This window comes from Strongylocentrotus purpuratus, unplaced genomic scaffold, assembly GCF_000002235.5.
Source record: "Strongylocentrotus purpuratus isolate Spur 01 unplaced genomic scaffold, Spur_5.0 spur5_scaffold_9, whole genome shotgun sequence".
Classification (NCBI taxonomy): Eukaryota; Metazoa; Echinodermata; class Echinoidea; order Camarodonta; family Strongylocentrotidae; genus Strongylocentrotus; species Strongylocentrotus purpuratus.
This window is the reverse complement of record NW_022145615.1, coordinates 4,254,668-4,273,581: the sequence shown is the minus strand read 5'-3', so window position 1 is coordinate 4,273,581 and position 18,914 is coordinate 4,254,668. Positions and strand designations below refer to the sequence as shown.

The following is an 18,914-nucleotide window of genomic DNA, read 5'->3' as shown; positions in this document are numbered from 1 at the left end:
TAAAGATAAAGAAATATCATCTTGACAGAAAGTTAACACACACACGCACACAAAAAAAAATGTTAATATAAATTAAGAAAAAAAGCGTACAGGCGTAAACACTTTTTTGTTTGCATCAAGTCTTCAAAGTGGAAACAAAAAAGATCGGTTCGTGCAAAATTATCTAATAAAGAAAATGTTATACACCTTTTTTAAAGAAAAAGAAATGACATCTTTAAAGAATCAAGTCTTCAAAGTGGACAAAAAAATGATCGGTTCGTGCAAAATGATCTACCAAAAAAAAAAAAAAAAATAAAAAAAAAAAAAAAAAATAATAATATTATGAAACTTTTAAAAGAAAAAAGAAAAAACGTAATGATAAAAAAGTTTTTTTGTTTAAAGAAAACAAAATAAGAAGGTGTAAAGGCGCTAATGCTCTTTGTACATCAAGTCAGGTGCTAATGCATTTGTAGGAATCGGGGTCATTGGAGGCGGGGCAGTCATCTCCCTTGCAAAGTTTGCAGCGGAAAATGCAGTCGTGTCTGAGTTTCTTGTCGTATCCTACCAAACACTCGTGGCAAAAATATGACTTGTTGTAGAAGGCGGCCATTGATGTAATGAGATCAAAGTGATTGTCATGAACATACAGATAAATGGTATGCTGCCTGTCTTCGGGGCCAGCATACGTAATGAAGTTTAAGTGCTCTTTTGAAACAACCACCACCCTGAAACCGGCCATGAATTCCGTCTTTTCGAAGAGTTTAATCTCTTCGATGCCACATTTGGTATAGTCTGGAAGTTTGGCCTGTTTATACAGCTCCATGGCATATTCCCTTTGCTGTTTGTAACCACGTTTGATCGACTCAAAATTAGGGTGTTTTTCAATCCGGGCAATGCCAGTTACGATAGCCCTTGGACAACACATGTTATCTTTATTCTTCATCCTGATGATGCATCTTTTTCTGGACAATGTCTCTTCGATGGTTAAGCACTTCACATTGGAACCACCACCATTTGGCATAGCCATGTGTAATATGTTGAAAGAGACTGTTTCGTCCAAGCTTACCTTATCATTCGATTGAATAGTATTCTCAAGTTTGGTTGCAAATGCTTCGTGATTCATTTGATCCCTCCTTACAAATGGCATACTAACGGGTCTATCTAATTGTGGGGAATTGAAAACAATCCTAACAAAATCTCTATCATTTACCCCCTCAACCATCTCTTCAATGATATTTTCAAACATCTCATTTACGCGTGGCATCATTTCTATCATGGGACCGTTATTTTCTATGGGTTGGAAAGAAACGGTGTAATCAGTTACATTAGCATTGTATTTGCGTACATGTTTTTGACTCACTTTGGTCACGTGATGAGTAGGGAGATTGGGTTCTCTTGCAGGCGGTGCATCTACAACACGTTTCTTAGATCCCCCAACATGAAAAGACGAGGGTCCGGCTACTGCTGCTGCTCTTGGTTGACTGTGGGAGGGTCCGGCTACTGATGGTGGTTGTCGGGAGGGTCCGGCCACTGCTCTTGGTTGACGGGAAGGTCCAGCCACTGCTGGTGGTTGTCGGGAGGGTCCGGCCACTGCTGATGCTGGATGGCGGGAGGGTCCAGCCACTGCTGTTGCTGCTGGTTGGCGGTTAGAGGGGCCAGGTACTGATGTTGCGTCACATGGCTTATTTGTATTGATGTCCATCTCCATTAAATGGTCATCGGAAATGCCTATGAGATAAAAAAAAAAAAAAAAAAAAAAAAAAAAAAAAAAAAAAAAAAAAAAAAAAAGATATATAAGAACGGATAAAAAGTTTCATTCAACCGCTACAATGTATTGTGTTGTCTTCATACATGAAAAAAAAAAAAATGAACATTCATCCAATGATCCTTTGCATTGATGTATATATAAATGAAGTATACACTAACCGTCATCAAAATTTGGTTGCCATGGAGTAGCTGCGTCATGTGGAAGACCTTGCTGGTGCTGCGTTGCTAGGGGGAGAGGGGGCTGTTGGTTCTCGACGAACACATCCACTAAATCATCATCGGTAATCCCTACAAGTATAATTGAATAATTTAATTAAATTTATAATTTGAACGTATACTTTATAATACTTTATAAATCTTTTTTTTTTTTTTGCTTACACGTGAGTTTATGTTTCAAATGGAGATATCAATCATTATTTAATTTGCATTGAACAAAAAAAAACACTCATTATGTCACATCGTTGCCTATTATAGATTTTCGATGCTTAATCTCCTTCTTGAATTCCAGATGCAAACCCGATATGGTAACACTACAAAATTATTCAATTATGAATATGAAAATAAATAAATAAATATGATTAGCACTTACCATCTTCCAAGTCCTGCAAACTCAAAAAGTAGGATGACCTTGCAAATACCAAAGCATGTTGTTCTGGTTCAAGGTCTTCATAATATTCCTCACGAAAACTCGATACTTCTTCCAGGCATGTACATGCCCGAAGCTTGTGCATTAAATCACATGTAGAAATCATGGTACATTATAGAATCTGGCCAGTATTACAACAAAAACAAAGCGATGTTGACTCAACGACAGTTAGATGTCATATGATACTTGCCCATAGGTTCACCATTTTCTCTCGTCCAATCACAAACAAGTACCAACTTTGGGTCACTTCCTTTCTAAAAAAATCCTCGCATTCTCATTGGTCGGTAACACACACATTCAACATACATGCCGGGTGGCCCATTGTTTGGTCATTTGGTCCTTGTCCCTCGTACCCTACACACGTCCATCCTCCACCTCTCCATGAATGAATGAATGATGTAAACAAAAGAACTTCCTCCAGGGGATGTACCCTCATTACGTAACTTCCGCCGGAAGGACACCCCAATTAACTCATTAACACTCCCCTATTGTTTACCGGAAGTCACCGGAAGGATTAACTAATTAACCGGAAGGATTAACTAATTAACCGGAAATGCCAATTAACACTTCCTATATAGGGGTACCTATCTTCTCATAACACGCAAATTATGAAGTTTTTGACATGAGGCCTTTAATCAAAATTTTAACTATGATGACGTCATCAAAATGAAAAATGATTATTACTGCGCTTGTAGAGAATTGTCTTAGCTACAACATATCGAAATTTTGAAGAAAAATGATCAATATTTACAGAGATACAATCAATTTTACATAAATATGCTGACGTCATAATATGCAAATTCGTATTTTGAGTTCCAAGGCCATTGTGATGATGTCACGATACACTTTATGGCCAAATGAGACATGAAATCATATTTCCGACTCATACTCTATCTAAATATGAAAAAAAATTGAGGATCCCGGTGCATTCCAAAGAGCTATAACGGATTTTGTATAGGCATGTTTTTGCCCATATATGCTATGTATTAAAAGAGCTCGCGCGCACTGACATTTATCTTGAATTTACGCTCATCTTGTTCATAATGGTCATAAAGAGATAAACATGGTATCAAATTCCTTGAAAAAATATGAGAAATATCATGAAAGAAAAAAAAATGGCGATTCTATGTTTTGTAATGGTGTTACGCGCGAAAACGCGCGCGCATGCTCGTACGCGCGATTTTTTATAAAATGCTTAAAATGTCCTGAAACGTATGCAAAATAAATTTGAGACGATTTTGAGCATTTAAACATTTTGCGCGCGCACTGACGCGCGGACGTACGCGCACGCGCGCGTTTTTTGACCTGAAATTGACCGGACGGATATTGACCTTGATCATGATAAATATGAATGAGAAATTACTTTTGGTTATGAAGATATGAACAAGAGTTGATTTTCAGAAAATTTCACAAAATGGCGCCTAGATGACGTCATCAGTCAAGGTCAAGGTTTTAAACCTTACCGTGTTTTCTCCATATGCCTATACATATGTGTGCCAAATTTCAAGTTATTTGATTTAGCCATTTTCAAGTTATCTTGTTAACAAAAAAGTGGTTAGAAATAAAATAAATAAATAATAATAAAGGCAATTTTAACAAAATTATAAGGTGGTCTGTATAGATACAGCCCACCTGAAAATCGATTTCAAATTTGATCTATTTTATATAAATTACATGTAGTATTTACAAAGAGTACACACTTTACAATGAACAGTTACTATTCTACTATGCATAATAATATTTTAAGACTCTATGGGTACATACGATAATATGCATACCATGCCATACTTGCTCTAAATAATGAGCTACCTCTCGCGCCCGTCGTCCACACTATAACTTAAGGTGACATAGTGCCGCACGTCTCACCAATGGGCAATTATTACCCCTCTTTTTTTCTTCGGTCTGGCCCTGAGGGGTAGAAAAATACCCCTCTACGCGTATACAGGCGCGTACAGCAGGATTTTGGGTCATTTTGAAAAAGTACCCCTTTTCTTGAAAATAGCCCCAAATGGACGTTTTTGAACCCCTTAATCCGGCACCGCGCGGACCGCGTCCAATTAACGCCCCCCCCCCTTTATACGCGTTTTCATGGTCACGCATGCTACAGTATATATTTGACTGAGACCCCCGGAATGATACCCGCTTTGTGCCCATTGCCGGGCTCATTGTACGATACCTGAGAAGGTAAAATGACTTGTTGATGAACGTGTGAAATGAATTAAAGGTGTCATTGTTCGTAGCGTCGTCACAATTTTGTTGTACTCTACAATAAAGCAGAGTTCTCATGGTTACGACTTTCTGTTGATGCAGGACTAATTGGCAACCCGAACCCTAATGTATTCAGATGTATATCTCATAACAAACCATGCACGTACCTTCAATAGGTTTCTCCCTTTGTAAATTTCAATAGGGCTTCTCGTGATAAGCCTTGCAGTCTTTCTGTTGCAACTGTGTACTGCCCTTTTGTTGAAATGTACTTGAACTCTTTATTATAATAGGATGCTGCATCCCATCTCTCTCTCTCTCTCTCTCTCTCTCTCCCTCTCCTCCTCCTTCCTGTTCTTTCACCTTTTATCCTTCTTTCTTGTAAATCCTATTTTCTTCATTTTTCTCTCTCTGTCCTTACTCTAAACTCGTTATCCCTCTCTTTTCATTCATGAATACTTATTTGATATTTTTACTTAAAGGGGACCGATAGCTTTACAAGCTCTGTTTCTGTTATTAATTCATGGGTTCCTACATTTTTTTCTCAAATTAAGATGCTATTAAGAGTGAATATATTTTCTGCAATTCTTTGATAATGTTGCACTAAAGAATTATGTACATCATTTAATATTTGCAACATTATTATTGTACCTATTTCTTATAATGCACTGCTTCGTTTTGTTTGTTTGTTTATGTAATATGAGAAAGTGGAAATAAATTTGAAACTATGAACCATTGAATCGTAGCGGAAAGCCCCAAAACTCTTAATTTCGGGGCCTTGGCGTAGACTGACTTTCTACTGTCATATTGACCTTACACCGCCCCATTATCGTCCACATTCGATTTAGGCATTGCCATTCCGGCCACTTCAGGTTAAGTCCTTGAGTACGGGCATGGCTGATGGTGGAGGATTCTGTTCAGGTGGTGGGACAGAATCGAGGAAGCTGTGTCAGGATACAAGGCGTTTGTGGGGTTGTAACTAGCCGTATTACAGGCAGGTGTTAGTGCGTCTTTGGTATATAACTTAAATCCCCACAACCCCCTCTCTGTCGCTTCCTTCCATTGCTAAGGGTTAGAGACATGATATATTAGCCCCTTGAAGGCAACCCTCTTACACCCCCTCCGCCCCCGTGAAACCCACACAGGCTACGCCATCTAAGAACTACTTGGACGACATTTTCGGTAATGTGTACTTGTTTCAACGACATACTGCATGGGGGGGGGGGGGGATGGGCCGAATGGTGCAGCGTGGTCGGACTGATTGGGGGGGGGGGGGGGTCTGGATGAGTGGTCGCGTACATTATTGGGGCACGCCTTTTTTCTTTATTTGTTCAGAAGTATATATGTTCAATAAATGTTTTCTACAAATATTTGGGGCCATGTGGCGTCCCCCCGCACTTACGCCACAGCCATGGGTGTGTCTCCTTTCCATTATTTTTCTTTCTAAGTATAATTTTGCCTATTGCTCATTTAATTTTCATTTTGTAATGAATAGCGACCCTCATCCCGTAATATGAATAGCGAGTTTTTTTGTACCGATTCTCTTCTCGTATTATGAAAAGCGCCCCTCTTCTCGTATTATGAATAGTGACTCTCTTCTCGTATTATGGATATCGACCCTCTTCTCGTATTATGAATAGCGACCCTCATTTCGCATTATGAATAGCGACCATCTTCTCGTATTATGAATAGCGACCCTCTTCTCCTGTTATGAATAGCGACCATCTCATTGCATTGTGAATAGCGACCCTCTCCTCGTATTATGAACAGCGACCGTGTACTCGTATCATGAAAATCGATTTACGCCACAGCCATGGGTGTGTCTCCTTTCCATTATTTTTCTTTCTAAGTATAATTTTGCCTATTGCTCATTTAATTTTCATTTTGTAATGAATAGCGACCCTCATCCCATAATATGAATAGCGAGTTTTTTTGTACCGATTCTCTTCTCGTATTATGAAAAGCGCCCCTCTTCTCGTATTATGAATAGTGACTCTCTTCTCGTATTATGGATATCGACCCTCTTCTCGTATTATGAATAGCGACCCTCATTTCGTATTATGAATAGCGACCATCTTCTCGTATTATGAATAGCGACCCTCTTCTCCTGTTATGAATAGCGACCATCTCATTGCATTGTGAATAGCGACCCTCTCCTCGTATTATGAACAGCGACCGTGTACTCGTATCATGAAAATCGATTTACGCCACAGCCATGGGTGTGTCTCCTTTCCATTATTTTTCTTTCTAAGTATAATTTTGCCTATTGCTCATTTAATTTTCATTTTGTAATGAATAGCGACCCTCATCCCATAATATGAATAGCGAGTTTTTTTGTACCGATTCTCTTCTCGTATTATGAAAAGCGCCCCTCTTCTCGTATTATGAATAGTGACTCTCTTCTCGTATTATGGATATCGACCCTCTTCTCGTATTATGAATAGCGACCCTCATTTCGTATTATGAATAGCGACCATCTTCTCGTATTATGAATAGCGACCCTCTTCTCCTGTTATGAATAGCGACCATCTCATTGCATTGTGAATAGCGACCCTCTCCTCGTATTATGAACAGCGACCGTGTACTCGTATCATGAAAATCGACATGAACAATGTTATCGAGTCACTTTAATGCACATTCTTCATAAGTTATTTCTTTGAAAGAAAAAAATTCGATTTAAAATTTGATCTATTTTATATAAAGTAAATGTAGTGTTTACAAAGAGTACACAATCTCAAATGAACAGTTACTATTCTACTATGCATAATAATATTTTAAGACTCTATAAGTGCATACGAAATGCATACCATGCCAAACTAGCTCTAAATAATAAGCTACCTCTCGCGGCCGTCGCCCACACTATAACTAAAGGTGACAGAGTGCCGCACGTCTCGCCAATGGGCAATTATTACCCCTTCTTTTTTCCTCGGTCTGGCCCTGAGGGGTAGAAAATACCCCTTTCCAAATGGACGTTTTTGAACCCCTTAATCCGGCACCGCGAGGAACGCGTCCAATTAAACCCCCTCCCCTTTATACGCGTTTTCATGGTCACGCATGGTTACAGTTTATATTTGACTGAGACCCCCGGAATGATACCCGCTTTGTGCCCATTGCCGGGCTCATTGTACGATACCTGAAAAGGTAAAATGACTTGTTGATGAACGTGTGAAATGAATTAAAGGTGTCATTGTTCGTAGCGTCGTCACAATTTTGTTGTACTCTACAATAAAGCAGAGTTCTTTTTGTTGATGCAGGACTTGGCAACCCGAACCCTAATGTATTCAGATGTATATCTCATAACAAACCATGCACGTACCTTCAATAGGTTTCTCCCTTTGTAAATTTCAATAGGACTTCTCGTGATAAGCCTGGCAGTCTTTCTGTTGCAACTGTGTACTGCCCTTTTGATGAAATGTACTTGAACTCTTTATTATAATAGGATGCTGCTCCCATTCGATTTAGAGGGCCATATATGCAACCCATAGTAAGCCACTACCTCTTAATTAGGGACAATCTGTTAATAAACTTATTGTTAAACTTTAAGAAAATGTAAAAAAAGAGCCGAGATTTACGCATTGTAATCGTAATATGTTGGTTGTAATTGATCTTGAGTTCTTTCATCATAAAAACATCATAAAAAACACAGTGTACTAGTTAAAGAGAAACATTTACAATAAAATATAACAAAAAGAAAATTGTCATACGAATGTGGAGACAGCTAGGAAATCCAAAGGTTTTATTGGTGCTGACACCGAAACAGTAATACAGTATAATATTTTTGTTTAAAAAAAGTGATTACCAAAAAAAAAACTAATAAACAAAAACATAACACCTAACCGTGTACAGAATCAACCTTTATTTAAATCGTTGGATTATAAAGGATTCATGTCTCCTTTAAAAAAGATTAATTGATGGACTAGATTTTAAATCATTGGGTATAGTATTCCAAAATTGTGGCCCTTTAACAAATATTGAGTTTTTATTTATATTTAGTCTTATTTTATATAGATGAATATTCGAGTACTATATGAATGCAATGCAGAATCAAGGCAAAATGTGGTATAAAATTGTTAAAACATAAAACATAAATACATAAATATTGCGAAATTTGAAAAGTTGACATTTTGTTCCGTTGAAGGGGGGGGGGGGGGTGGGGGAAAGGTCACCTTTTTGGGATCAGCCATTGGCATAATTTTTTTTTAATTAAAAAAAAAAAAAACTCAAAAGGGGGGGGGGTTTCCAAAAAAACATATACAAAACATACACATACAAAACTCAGGGGGGGGGGGGTTTAACCCCCAACCCCCCCCCCCCCTGCGTATGCGCCTGACCTCCATACTCAAAGGAGTCCTGACTATGTCTCAAAAGTTCTCCAACAATTGAATTTTCAGGGGAGGATGATGATACCTCGTTAAACAAAATATGGCTTCAGATGAACCTGGGAAGTCCCACTTCAGTGACATGACTGACTATGCCTTAAAAATTCTCCTACATTTAAATTTACGGGGGAGGCCGAGGGTAATGATAATTCGTAAGAAACATATGGCTTCAGATGAAACTTGGAATTATCATTATTTTATTTGGCAAATCAAGCCACACAAATACAATGATATAACAAACATGAATTGAGATAGAAGCAACAGAGAGCATATATAAATATTGCAATAGCAGGTGCATTCGGTCGAGCTGCCCGGGTATGGAAAAGGTTAACAAAATAACTGTGATCCGCAGACCTTCCTCCCACAACCGACCAGATGCACCCGATATTGATTCCACCTCAGTCACGTGACTAGGGGGTTGGACTATGCAGATTAACTCCGCCTCTGGGCTGCAGTTTGCTATCCTTCATTATGGGATGTCGCACATTTTATAAAATGCTGATGAGCCCTGGATATGAGATCACGACCTAGCTTTCAATTCGCCAGCGGTTGAGTGCAGTCAGACATACTTTCTCAGCTTCAACTAAACTTGGATCCTTCCAGTTTCCATCCGTATAGTGAAGTCCAGTTCTATCCGTAGCTAACCAAAATGTCGTACGAACCTATCTTAAGCGGTAGCGAGCTGACAGAAGGGATAACTGAGCTACGGGAAGAAGTGCAGACATATGAGCCAGGCAAAGCATCAAAACCTGCAAAAAGGGTGGAATTTCCGGAAAAACTGTACATAGGTAACAATCAAACAAATTTAATATCCAAATTCTACTTGAGGTTGAACAAGCGGTATACAGATCTACCATAGCAAATCAGGCGCGAATCTACGTGGGGGAAGGCGGCAGGAGGGGAGGGGGGGGGGGCGGTGATTTTTAGCCCCTTATAACGCTCAACTCGCTCCTGTTTCCTTTATTATTTTCTTTTCGTGTTCGTGCATTTTTTGATAACAGGAATTATTACAGATTAGAGATATTTGTCATTGTCCGTAGACCCTAAAATTACCGATGTTAGTGCCTTTAATACGAAGAAAGCATTTCTATCGATTACATTATTTTGATCTTTACACAGTGCTGAAATAATAATCAATATCATTCCAGATTTCTATAGAACATCCATCACTATATTTAATAGCTCCCGGATACTTGTATAAGTTTTCGATGTCAGACATATTTACATCGGCATATTTTCATTCTCATTTTCATCATCATCATTATCATCAATATCATCACCATCACCAGGTTTTTCTTCTTTTAACATCTACCCCCTCTCCGTCCCCATTGAGTGCTATCACGCTTTTAAAGCATTTGCTTGTTGTAATAACCCTTCTTCTTCTGCATATTTCTTGATTAATAATTCTAGCTATTGTGTTATCAATTATATTTTGTTTTAATGTCATCATTTATTATTATTATGCTGTATACACGTTATAAAAACTTAAATTTTGTATATGTTGCATTGCTGAAATGTAATGTGATTTGTATGTTGCAGAAGAAAACAAATTTAATAAAATAAAATAATAGAAAACAGAATATAGACTGGAAAGGTGTGTAATATAAAATTATTTGACCTACGCTTACTGAAAGTATAAGCCCTAGGAAGCCTTGTGGTCCAAAAACTACATATCAATCCACATCCGGTTAATATATGTTATATTAGATAATAGTCTTGATTACATTTTCATGTTTAAATGTATTTTATATTGAAATTGAAAATACACTCACATATTTCTTTTAAAAGATCAAGGATAATTCTTGGATGATCAGTTATTTCACGAGGATACCAATTAATTTGTATTATAACTGTTTATATGCTTGTGCATTTATCTTTTTTGTTTTTTCAACTTGCTCTTGATGCGGAATCTGATTACAGTATATGTTTTTTTTCAAGTTAACAGCTAAAACCAAAGTTGTTATATTTTTTCGTAGTAAAGTTTGAAACATTCCTATTTTGAAAAATTGATGATAATATTGTAGAAGTTGTTGATTACTACGTCTCTCTTGGAACTACTTTTAACTACACAACAAATTTCGTAAAGCACATATTAAGCAATTCAATCAAGCTAGACGAGCAATGTATAGTCTAGTATCTAAAACTTACCAATTGCACTTACCTATTGATATCCTCTTGAAATTATTTGATCAACTTGTGATGCCTATTCTGCTATGGAAGTGAGATATGGAGGTTTTAAGTGCTACATGATCTTGAAATTGTCCATATGAAATTTTGTTAGCAAGCCCTTTCTGTGAGCAAAACAACTGCAACTTGTATGGTACTTGGTGAATTGGGGAGGCTTAAACTTGAGAAATATATCGAAAGCAGAATGATAAACTCCTGGTGTAGGATTGTACAGAGTGGACAAGATAAATTTTCTAATAAGGTGTATATTATCTTAAAATTACTCTTTGAAAAAAAAGTCTATCATGCACTTTGGTTTAAAAAAATGAAACATACTCAGGACAATATGGGGAAGTCTAACTTGGAATTTCGTGAAAATACTAGTTGTGATTAGGTCAAACAAACTGTGGAACTTCGATCGAAAGATTCTTATGCCCAGTATTGGTATGCTTGTTTATACGATAATTCGCATGGCGTTAACTATCGAATCTTCAAACATTCTTTCTTTATTTATTTATAGTTTGAGTAAGGAACTCCTTTGAATTTTTTTATAGGGTTTTGCACACCTCGGGCTGAAAAAAAAAATCCACGTACAATTCGTTCTGACTGCAAATCATTCTAAAGTTTGGGATTTTTCAAATAAGCTGTTTGAAATATCGAAAGGAAATATATAAAGTCAAAATAGTTCCTGAAAGAGGATGGCAACGGATATCGGTACTTGTGCTGTGCAGCAAATGTACACTTCTCAAATTGAGGATAATAACAGGTTAGCGATACCTTCAGCATGTATAAAAGAATAGTTCCGTGACAGAAAATGTCTGTACTGGTCTACGGGATTTCGCCTCAGCAACGTTTTCGCCGATAACTGAAATAAGCAATGATTTCATAGTACCGTTGCGTTCGCTGGTGCCTTCATCAGTTGCTCAGTACCGTCTAAACTACTACTGTATTGCGAATTTGGTAGTTCTATATTTCTTAGGTGCCGATTGTACGTGAGAAATCAAGTACCAATATTAATGATGAGAAACAGTTCAACAAAAAGGACAACAGTTTAAAATGAAACGCATTTGAAACAATTTAATTTTCTCTATTTGTCTTCCTTTTTAATTTAATGATGGTCTCAAGATACCAATTTATATCTATCAACAAAATCATAATTAAACAAAGTTATGCGACAATTATTTTTGAGACTTTTTTTGACACCTCAAAAATGAAGAATTCTAAAAAATAGTGACTACACGACATATATCTAATAGTGAGAAGCTCAACATTACCATTGAGGAAAGTGGATGGAATCAATGCTGTCTATACGACCCCCTCCCCCACTCCGGGGTTAAAGGGACCGCAAGCGTCGTTCCCAAAATATCCGGCAAAACCTTTTTACGCAACAAAGTCCAGCCCGAAAATTGCATAAAAAGGGGGTGTATTTGACTTTTCACCCGTAGATTTCAGTAAAAGTCTTTCGTATACGGCTGATTGTCAACGAAACGGAGTTAAGCTTTTTTTCAACTCTGTTTGTTGAAACGGCAGGCAGCCAGTGGAAACGAATTCGTTTGATAACATTATGGAAATGCAAGCACTACTTTAAACAAACAGAACTTTGTCTTTCCTTGCTCATTTTTCCTGATTGAGGTGTCATATTAAAGGGCAGAAACTCAACTCTCTAGAAATGTGATTTTCTCTTTGAAATTCAGATACCGTAAGCCAACTGACTTTTTGGTTTCCTCTCTTCAAATCCATTTTAATCACTTATACGTGAGATATGCATTATATGAGTTGCATCAAATGAAAAAGGAGGATCTAACCCTTCCAGATATGTGTAATATATCAAATATAATTGTGATTGAGTTATGATAAAATATCGATAAATCTCGGTTTCGTTTTTTCTGGGACGCACTGTATAATTATTTAATAAAATGTATAACAACCTGTCAACTTCAGTTGTATGGTGATGATACTGTTCTATATTTCTCAAATCCCTCTATAGATAGATTTGAATTAGGTTTGAACTCAGACTTAGAAAATATGTATTACTGGATGTGCCAAAACATTATGAGTGTCAACTGCCAAAAAACAGTTTGTATGCTCATTGGAAGCAACCACTTGACATCTAAAAAGAATGTCCTCCGAGTTTCATTGAATAACATCTCCATTAAGTTCATCATGTCAAGTACCTTGGCGTTTTAGTTGATGAAAATTTAAACTGGAATTTACTTATAGACAATATGTTGAAGAAAATTGGTCAAATGGTAGGCTTTCCAGGAAGACTAAGGTGATTCCTGAGTGGATCGGTACTGAAATTAATATATAGCTCACTGATCCTTCCGTATTTTGATTATGGTGATGAAATTTACAGTGCAGCTTGCAGGAAATATACAGATCGCCTCCAAAGATTACAAAATAGGGCAGGCCGTATTATACTTAAAATAAAACCAAATTCTCATGTCTCTGTTTTGGAAATGCATAACGCGCTTAATTGGCAACTCTTGGAAAAAAGAAAGAAATCATCATTCCCTTGTTCTTATGTATAAAATTATGAATAATCTAACCCCGAGTATTTAAGAAATGAATTTGAGTTGAAAACCCATTCCCATCATTCCTGAATTGGAGCTAAAATAAAATTACCCAAACCGGGAACAGATTACATCAAAACATCATTCAAGTATAGAAACGCAAAGGCCTACAACACACTTCCTCCTTATATCAAATCGTCCCCTAGTGTTAATACATTCAAATCTAAGATTGCAGAACTGTAGCACATGGTCCCCCTCCTTTTCTTGTTATGATTACTTGTTTTTTATGAAATGTATTTTTTCCTTCTTCTTTTTTTTTGGACAATTTATTTACTGTTGTTCAGACATGGACCCCACGGAAGACCAGCTTTCCCATGGCGGGTAAGCTGAATGTGGGCTATCCACCGTCTTTCATGCATTTTATTATGTTTTTAAACGAAAATAAATACTACTACTACTGCAACTACTTTTTGTGTTTTGTTTACATGTATGTGTAAATGTAGTGTTACCACCTTTAAACAGATTGGCTCATTTAAATAATTTTTCTTTTGGGCAAATTTCAATTTAAAAACACACGAAAATGCAAAACAAATATTGTCACTATTTTACTCCTTTTTATTGGGGGGGGGGGGGGGAGGGGGTTAAATGCGCTACTTTGATTAAAGACGGCATAAAATCACCTAAATATAAGATTGGATTTATTATTGTGCTTGAATTAGGTATATGCGATCTGGAAGCGTCATGGTGTAATGGTTCTGACTCTCGCCTTTCAATCATACACTGTCGCTCATATAGTTGGATTATTTTTGTTTACCCCAATTTATGAAATTATTTTGACAATGATTTATTCCTAATATATCTAGATAATAGTATACATTCTCAGATTTTATTGAATAATAATTGGCCAGTGTTTATTTTGCGTGACTGCTGAAGCATGTGTATGCTACTATGCTTATTAACTAGGGGACCTACGCCCTTAAAGGTACTATGTCCTATTTGCAGGACAATAAATGAAAAAAGTTAAATCCAACTGCATTTGAAAGATAATACTAATTTAGAGCTTCCCTAAAAAAGGTGGGGCTTGAAAATGTCTTCAAGTGGGAAAATAACGACTATTAGTTGTCAAATCGACTTTAGGGCTATAGAGCCCAAAAGTAATAGTCTTGATTTTCAGACAATTGTACCGAATGGTCATACATTTTATGCTGCGCAAAGATTCAATCAGTTCAATCTTGGCCATCAGAAGAAGTGGGTTATTGATGTAGACAAATGCTCATGTACCCTTTACAACTCTTTTAATGTATGTTATTACCAAAGAAGTAAAAAAGCCAGTCAGTCACTCAATAGTGTCTGACAGTGAAGTCTAGCAAGTAAACGGGTTTCCTTACATAATTTGAATATGAGGACACTGCTAACGTTTAAATTTCACAGATAGGACATACATGACATATTCATAATTCTTGCAAAGTTCTACAGAATCTGAGGTTGGCTGCAAAAGGAACATAGTACCTTTAAGTCATAAATGACAGTAATTAGGATTAATGTCCCACGAAAGGGCACTAATATAGCACATCGACACGGTTTTGATCATGGGTCGTTTTCGCTGTGGCAATCATCACACTCCCAGGAGAATAACGTTATGTACGCTCTGAATTTTTCAATCACTTGGGGATGAGTTTCATTAATTGTTTGTATGCCCTGCCTTTTATTCAGACATAAAATTATTGCTCGATAACTAGTCTATTGAAAGACCGAATCTGAAAATGGATCAGCTTTTTAACTCTAAAAATGTACAAAGCAATTAAACTTATCAAAATTCGGTCGAAAAATAACGCTTCGTTTTCATTAATTTAAATATGTGCACATAACATGTTATGAAATCAATATTATCTTTACGTTTTTTTGTTTGGTTTTAGGCCTATTCATGTTATTAAATTTATATCAAGAATATTTTCAGTAATTCATTAATCCGAATAACAATTAACTGGTGCAAGTGACTTTGTTTTTCAATGGCTTTCATTAATTTTTTATCAATTATCGTTGTAATAACCTTGATCGTTTAACAAAAACAAATTATTATTATCATTATTATCATTATTATTATAAATAATATTAGTATTATTAGTATTATTATTGCAATGACGAATATCGTCATTGCTTTGTTTTCGTTCACATTCTGCCTCATTAATATTCTTCTTCTTCTTGTTTACTTTGTTATCGTCAGGAAATCGCATTCGTTTTGCACGTAGTGTTTGTTATTCCTAGTTAGGTACTTTCCTCATGTCCTTCAAATTTCGTAGGCATAATCTCTAGCATCTCATCAAGGTCACTACATTCTTCGATTTTCGAAATCACTCATGCCCGTCCAGGCGCCATTTTGTCCGTTTGTGGTCCATTTTAAGGCCTTTCTTTCTTCCTTCCTATCTCCACAATCCTAGATCCTACAAACTTCTAACAAATTCATCTGGATATTCCAAGAGATGATCTTTCATCTACGACGCATAACCTGACCTTTAAAATGCCATCTTCGTACTCAAAATACCGACTCCGTCAAAAATCTTTAAAATTCTTGAAAAATGGACCCCTAAAAATCTAAAATTGCAATAACTTTCTTTTACCAATTCCGTTTTGTCTCTTTCTTTTTGCAATATTTTCATCTCATAATTGCACATAGCCATGCTGAATTTCACGCTCCAATGAATATCCAAAAAATAAATAGCGCCCTCTAAAATTCTGGGAATTGGCTTTCTTTCTGTGGCCACATCTCTATTGTGTTTTGGCAAACCCGTACCCTTTTTTGGATTTAGATACTTGAACATATGCCCTTTCCAGCCATATACAAAATTATATACCCTAACGCTGACCAAATTTGAGAAAATTGCCCTACAAATTCGCCATTTTCAAGAAAATTGCGAAATAACTTCAACTTGCTCTAAAATGACGATCTTTAACCGACATCAATGAAACTTGGCAGACACATGTATCCATCATATACGTGACAACTTTCTGCTACGTTTGGTAGAATTCGATGACGTCAGCGCAAAGGTATCGCCAAAAATGATGACTTTACTATGCATTACGTAACAGCCCGTTAAATGCGCGCAATACATTGCACGCAGATGGCAATGGTGTCAAACTGACCGCAATGAAGCGTTCTTTTGAACGATACCAAATACGTTATTACAGAAATATTTGAGTAAATTTCGTTTGAACAAGGGTTACTATACAAATTATGCAGACCTATCGCCCAATTATAACACGTATTGGCTAAGACGTCATTTTTCGGACTGCTTTTCGCCCCCTTCCCGTCCCTTTTTTTCCCTTGAAATTTATTAAAGATTATTAAAGACGCCATTTCAAACTCTGCATGATTATGTTAGTATGGGCGGCTGTTTGTGCCACAGCACGCGTCACCACATGTTCATCATGCACCAAATCCCATTGGTTTTGCACAGAGTGCTTGCGAGCCCTTTCTAGGTCCTTTCCCCTATTCCAATTCCCTTCAAACTTCGTAAACATAGTCTCTAGCATCCCTTCAAGGTCACTGTATTCTTCGTTCTCCGGAATTTGTCATGCGTGACCGTCCAGGCGCCATTTTGTCCATTTCGGGCCGTTTTGGTGGCTTTTCTTTCGCCCTACCTATCTCCACTATCACAGAAGCTACATACTTCTTAAAAATTGTTCTGGATAGTCCGTGAGAAGCTCTTTCGTGAAACACGTGCGTCATTGCACGCAAATCGTTGTGACACGATTGCATGTCTAGTTATTATAATTATTGTTATAATTATTATCATCACATTTTTTCTCACTATTGTCGATAATGATATTTGTATTGATTAACATTAATTCGATTTAAATTGTATATTGTACAGCGTTAAAGTCCCATGTTTACCCGAATGTGGGTGACATGAGAATAAATTGTCATTGTCATTGATACTGCGTTAGAAAATCATATGCCTGCCAATCAAGGCCTCCAAAAAATTGGAATGGATCGTCCAAGGTTATCAGCATGTTATCACTATTCTGTTGGGTCGTGTCTAATCCCGTTGTTTGTGGCTGGGCTGTAATATTTTCACATTCGTCCGTACATTTTTTTTCTCGAATATTAGGGCTCTTTGGCCGGACAGGATGCGGAAAGACGTCATTGATTAATTCACTCAAATTTGCTACCCATGGAAAACTGCGAAGAGCAAAATGGCTCCAGGTTGCAGGCCAGGAGAAGGCTGGCGGGCACACCATGTTCAGAAAGCTAGCTGATATTACCAAGAAGATTTTTGTGATTGACAACCGAGGTCTTGATGAACCAAATACTGAAAAAGCGATTGCCGACCTAGCTGCACAATTGGGTAAGGACGATTTACAGAGAGAGACTGAGAGAGAGAGAGAGAGAAAAAGAAAGAGAACTGAAGGCAGAGGCTGCGGAGCGACTTCAAAAAAAAAAAAAAAAAAGGGGGGGGGGACAAAAATAGGCACCTTTAAAGGAATAACTCAAAGCGAAAATATACAATTTTTTAATCATTGGTATATACCCTTATATTGTGATGGTCTGAAAATTCATTTGCTAGCGAGGAAAAATTCTAAGATTTGTGAGGTCGCAGTGCGAAAAATTACATCTTATAAAGAAGAAAACCCCTATCCTGATGGGGGTATAAGCACACTCTCATAACGGGAGACTGAAAAGACCTTTGATATAAAGTAACATAATTATAGCATCTATAAACGCGAGCGAATTTTGAAGAAACTGCTCTTTAGTCGCTTGAAATTAAGGGGAAAAGAGGACACTTATCGAATGGGATAGGACACTTATTAGAAAAGAATAGGAGCACGTGTCAAAGTACAAAGGCTCATTGTCAGAGGTGAAAATGGGGCTCTTCTTACATCTGAAAAAAGAGGCACTCAACAGAGATGAAAAAGGCATTCATAAGAAGTGAAAAGGGGCATTTTTGAAAACGGGATATGTTCATTATCAGAAAGGAAAAGGGACACGTATCATTGTTACGAGGGTAATTATCAGAGGTGAAAAGGGACACTTGTCGCATCTGAAAAGAGGCACTGACCATATATGGAAAGAGGCACTCGTGAGAATTAAAAAGGGGCACTAATACTAAAGGAAAAGTTTAAAAGATATCTGAGTTAAAAAGGAGTAGTTATTGAAAGGGAAAGGGCATATTTTCCTGTTTTCCCCCGTCATTTATAAATAATACATACATGAGAAACAAATAATAATATTGATAACAAAGAAAAACACATGAATTATAC

The 18,914-nt window shown here is 37.0% G+C and overlaps 1 protein-coding gene across 2 annotated transcripts; it reads right to left on the bottom strand.

Moving 5' to 3' along the window:
• Positions 1 to 344: 344 nt before the first annotated feature.
• LOC115920624 lies at positions 345 to 2,986 on the bottom strand. 2 transcript variants are annotated; one of them, XM_030976839.1, is made up of 3 exons: positions 2,336 to 2,986; positions 1,906 to 2,034; positions 345 to 1,707 (listed from the first exon to the last, which is right to left on the bottom strand). In XM_030976839.1, exons 1-3 carry the CDS (start codon positions 2,496 to 2,498, stop codon positions 431 to 433), a joined length of 1,569 nt encoding a protein of 522 aa, XP_030832699.1. In that variant the 5' UTR covers positions 2,499 to 2,986; the 3' UTR covers positions 345 to 430. The 2 variants fall into 2 exon arrangements, with proteins under 2 accessions (XP_030832699.1, XP_030832700.1); XM_030976840.1 differs by lacking the exon at positions 1,906 to 2,034.
• Between the last annotated feature and the right edge of the window lie 15,928 nt (positions 2,987 to 18,914).

Bases quoted from the DNA above. Each gene is read 5' to 3' on its own strand.
- LOC115920624 (XM_030976839.1), bottom strand. From the start codon at position 2,498: ATGATTTCTACATGTGATTTAATGCACAAGCTTCGGGCATGTACATGC. The intron at 2,035-2,335 runs GTAAGTGCTAAT...TTATACTTGTAG, and splicing joins TTTGCAGGACTTGGAAGATG to GGATTACCGATGATGATTTA. The intron at 1,708-1,905 runs GTTAGTGTATAC...TTTATCTCATAG, and splicing joins GCAACCAAATTTTGATGACG to GCATTTCCGATGACCATTTA.